Below are 3,687 nucleotides of genomic sequence, written 5' to 3' on the forward strand. Positions count from 1 at the left end.
AAACTAAAAAACATAAATAGAATATCCAAACATTTTTTTTTTTCAGAAAGAAAAAGCTTCATGATTTATATTAAGAGCATATAAAAGTCCAGATACAAGCGAAGGCATAAGGCCTTTGATGCAAAATATGTAGAGACCTATTACTGTCATGGAATCAACACTGCATGAATCTCTGAGATAGAACAAAATAATGAGTGCATGGCACTACAGAAACTTCAGAAGGAAGGAACCATCAAGATCAAGATATTAAGAGTCTGAATTTAACCAAAAATGCCCCGAATGAGAAAGACAAAAATGCCAAGACGGAAATTAATCCTCAGAAGGCAAATATCCCAAGATTTTTGTCAAAATGAAGTCAAGAGGCAGACTGGAATTCTGGAAAATATGATCATTCCTCCACTTCCAAAGGAACCAGCAGGTGATGATAAAAAGAGAACGCCAAGAGGGACGCTGCGCACTCCACCAGAGGAAGGCATCCTGAACAGAGGAAAAAGCTCTGTGAGAAAATCCATAGTTTAAAGACAGCACGTACCAGATTGAGGAGGAAGCGCCACATTGGAAGAACATATGAAGATTGGATTCAGCATTGATGCGACACATCTGACATTGGCTCGGCCCCTGCCAGCCTTTTCTTTGCAAGACCTCCCAAGAGAGATTTCTGTTTGAGAAAAGGAGCCAGGAGAAAAGAATCATCTTAAGTGGGCAGGAGGCTTTCCAAAAAATGGGAGGAAAGAAGGGCGAGGGAGGCGGGCGATCAATAGAGAGAGCTGCATATAAGTCTTTAACAGAAGTTAGAAGGGCAGGCTTCTCTAGGGACCAGATGAGTTCATCAACAGAGCTCGATTGCAATCTTCCTTTGCTAGAGAAACTGTTGACAGTCGAAACCCATAAGGGACGAAGAGAAGGGGGGATGGATAGATCATTTGCGCTCTTCCAAACTGGGGCTTGAGAAGTCCAAGACTGAATTAGCTTATTCCATGTAAAAAGACCTTTTGAAAGGAAGAAGAGGACCAAATCTGGAGAGATCAACGATTCCAATTTATACAACGTTGGGTCGAGGCCGATGAAGACACAAGAACCGGAAGAGATATCCAAACATACTCTTACTAAAGTATCTTTAAAAAGAAAACAAATTAAAATGCAACTCATAAATAAGTTGCAAGCCATAAATTAACCTTAATAAAACCACTATGATGAATATGTTTGAATGGAAAGATAAGCATATTCTAATAAAACTACACTTCAACTTTTTTGTTAATAATAATTTGGAAAAGAAATTATAGCTAATATATCCTCTCGTTAATAATAACCTTAGTAAACAACTAAAAATAATTCTCCAACAAAATAATACAAAAACCATCCTAGAAAAGACCGTTCGGGAGACTTCAAGAAAATCATCCTAGAAAAGACCGTTCTGGAAACTTCCATCTTTTCTAGAGTCTACCGAACCATCATCGTTCACAATTCCACCGTCCTTTCGCGCCTATAAATTTGTTACATTGTCAACGTTTTGGATTCAAGAGGTCACAGCGAATTTCATCTGCTTTGAATCAACGCAAGCGTTTAGTCTCTTCACTTGTTTGAATCTAAAGATCGGCTCGATTTCTGTCTCTGTAACGATACCAGAAATTTTGGCAGAATGGCACTGACTCCTTTCTTCGGTCGATCAACAGCCGGTAGCCTGTGGGATCCATGGGAGCGCAGCAGCAGCCTATTTGATCCGTTCGTTCCCGTGTCTCGAATTTGGGACGCCTTTGATTTCGGCAGTGCGCTGGACACACCGGCCTTTACTTTCTCCCGGGATGCGCAGGCCATCGCCAACACGAGGCTTGACTGGAAAGAAACCCCCGAAGCTCATTTCTTCACCGCAGATGTGCCCGGTAAGTCGTGCTTTCTTTTTCTTTAATTTGCCGTGCTTTTCGATTTGCAGTCCAGTCTATCGATTGAATAACGGCAGGCTCTGTTGAATGTGCCCGGTAAGTCGCGCTGTTCTTTTTTTTTTATTTGCCCTGCTTTTCGATTTGCTGTCCATCAATTGAATAACGGCATGCTCGGTTTAATCTTTTGCAGGGTTGAAGAAAGAAGAAGTGAAGATCGAACTGGTAGATAACGGCAGTTTGCGAATTAGTGGGGAAAGACACAAGGAAGATGTCCAAGAGACGGACCAGTGGCACCGGGTGGAGCGGTCAAGCGGGATATTCAGGAGACAATTCCGGCTGCCGGAAAATGTAAATGCTGACGGCATATCTGCCAAATTGGAGAACGGTGTCCTGACCGTCAAAGCCCCCAAGATTAAGCCAGATGCCGCTTCCGGTAGCGATGTCAAAAGTATTGATATCTCTGCAAGTGAGAAGTGAGGGCGAGGGTTTCGTAGTGTATGGCTTTTACAAGTTCACACGCTTAGAATGATAATTAGGTCCTTTACAATGAGGGTGAGGGTGAGGGTTTACAATGACGTTTTCGTAGCGTAGAAGTTTTGCGGTTATAAAAGCTTCCAGAAGTTTTGCAGTTGTAAAAGCTTGGAAAGATAATTAGGGAATACTCCGGTTCCATGTAGTGCAGTTTCTGTGACTAGTTAATAAAATATATTTTTTTTTAGTCCTTTTGATTATTTGTTCAGATTTTGAAGTGTGTTTTTGGTTAAATTTTTTTTTAGAAATATTCACTCGTAAATTTTCTACCATTTATATATCTTTGTTATTATTGAATTGAGACTTTTGCGATCCATATCCAATTTTATTGAAGAATCTTTGGCGAAAATCATATAGAAAAAGTTGAAAAAGTTGGTTCATCGTCAAGACAAGTTGAATGAGCAGATCACATTTAGCACATTAAATAGACATATATTAGATCGATGCGAATTGGCGTGATCATACCCTTTAAAGCATTATATAGGTTTAAAGCTATTTTAACTTTGGAGTATCATAGGTCTAATGTCTAATGCATTATATATATATTTGATTAAGTTTTTCTGAAATTCAGAGAATTTTTCTGTTTAAAATATATTATTATTTTACAAATAAAATAACATTTTAAAAATTTATTTTTTTTATATTTAAAAATTTATTACGTTAAATTTAAAAATTTATTTTGAACCCATTTTCATATTTTTGGTAGTATAGTTCAAATTTTCTTTCAAACACTTAGATTCCATATTCAAATGCTATAGATTAAACCACTTTAATTCAAATTTTTAAAAATTAAAAACTAAATTATATGTTTTTTCACCTTTCTACTGGTTTAGCTTAATTGCAACCAAAAAATAAAGTAATGGGTTATTCTAAAATAAACTATGGGGTATTGGCACTCGTGTGCCTATGCCTCTAAATTATAATTTTCAGACACTTTTTGCGGCAAGTTCGAAATAACATACTGACCGCGTGCGTACTCTATTTTGAAATATTTAAATAAAAAATATAATTAAATTAATTTAGATTTATTTTAAATTTTAGATTTATAAAGTTTTAAAAAGATCAATTTATTTGGGAAGATTTATCTATTTGAAATGGAAGTTTTTAAAGTGAAAAGAAATTCTAATCTTTCCATTACTCAGTGAGGTTAGTAAACTGGGTCAAACTAATTACCATTAAAATGTGTGATAAATATAAAAATGAATATGTTTACTTTATATTCATTTTAATTTTTGTAAGTTATTTATTTTAATCTGTTTAAGTTATTTTTTGAATT

General features: G+C 36.2%; 1 protein-coding gene across 1 annotated transcript; it reads left to right on the forward strand.

The window, feature by feature from the left end:
* Positions 1–1,491: 1,491 nt before the first annotated feature.
* LOC149176815 (17.8 kDa class I heat shock protein-like) lies at positions 1,492–2,602 on the forward strand. Its single transcript, XM_089419979.1, has 2 exons — positions 1,492–1,880; positions 2,071–2,602. The coding sequence occupies exons 1-2, from the start codon at positions 1,640–1,642 to the stop codon at positions 2,355–2,357; spliced, it is 528 nt and encodes a 175-aa protein (XP_089276105.1). The 5' UTR covers positions 1,492–1,639; the 3' UTR covers positions 2,358–2,602.
* Positions 2,603–3,687: the final 1,085 nt, after the last annotated feature.

This window comes from Pinus tabuliformis, chromosome 4_1 (assembly GCF_031772625.1).
Source record: "Pinus tabuliformis cultivar Carrire ecotype Pingquan chromosome 4_1, CPIR1, whole genome shotgun sequence".
NCBI classification, from domain to species: Eukaryota; Viridiplantae; Streptophyta; class Pinopsida; order Pinales; family Pinaceae; genus Pinus; species Pinus tabuliformis.

Excerpts from the sequence above, each read along its gene's own strand:
- LOC149176815 (XM_089419979.1), top strand. The coding sequence starts at position 1,640 with ATGGCACTGACTCCTTTCTTCGGTCGATCAACAGCCGGTAGCCTGTGG. Across the intron at positions 1,881-2,070 it reads CTTCACCGCAGATGTGCCCG|GGTTGAAGAAAGAAGAAGTG; the intron begins GTAAGTCGTGCT and ends AATCTTTTGCAG.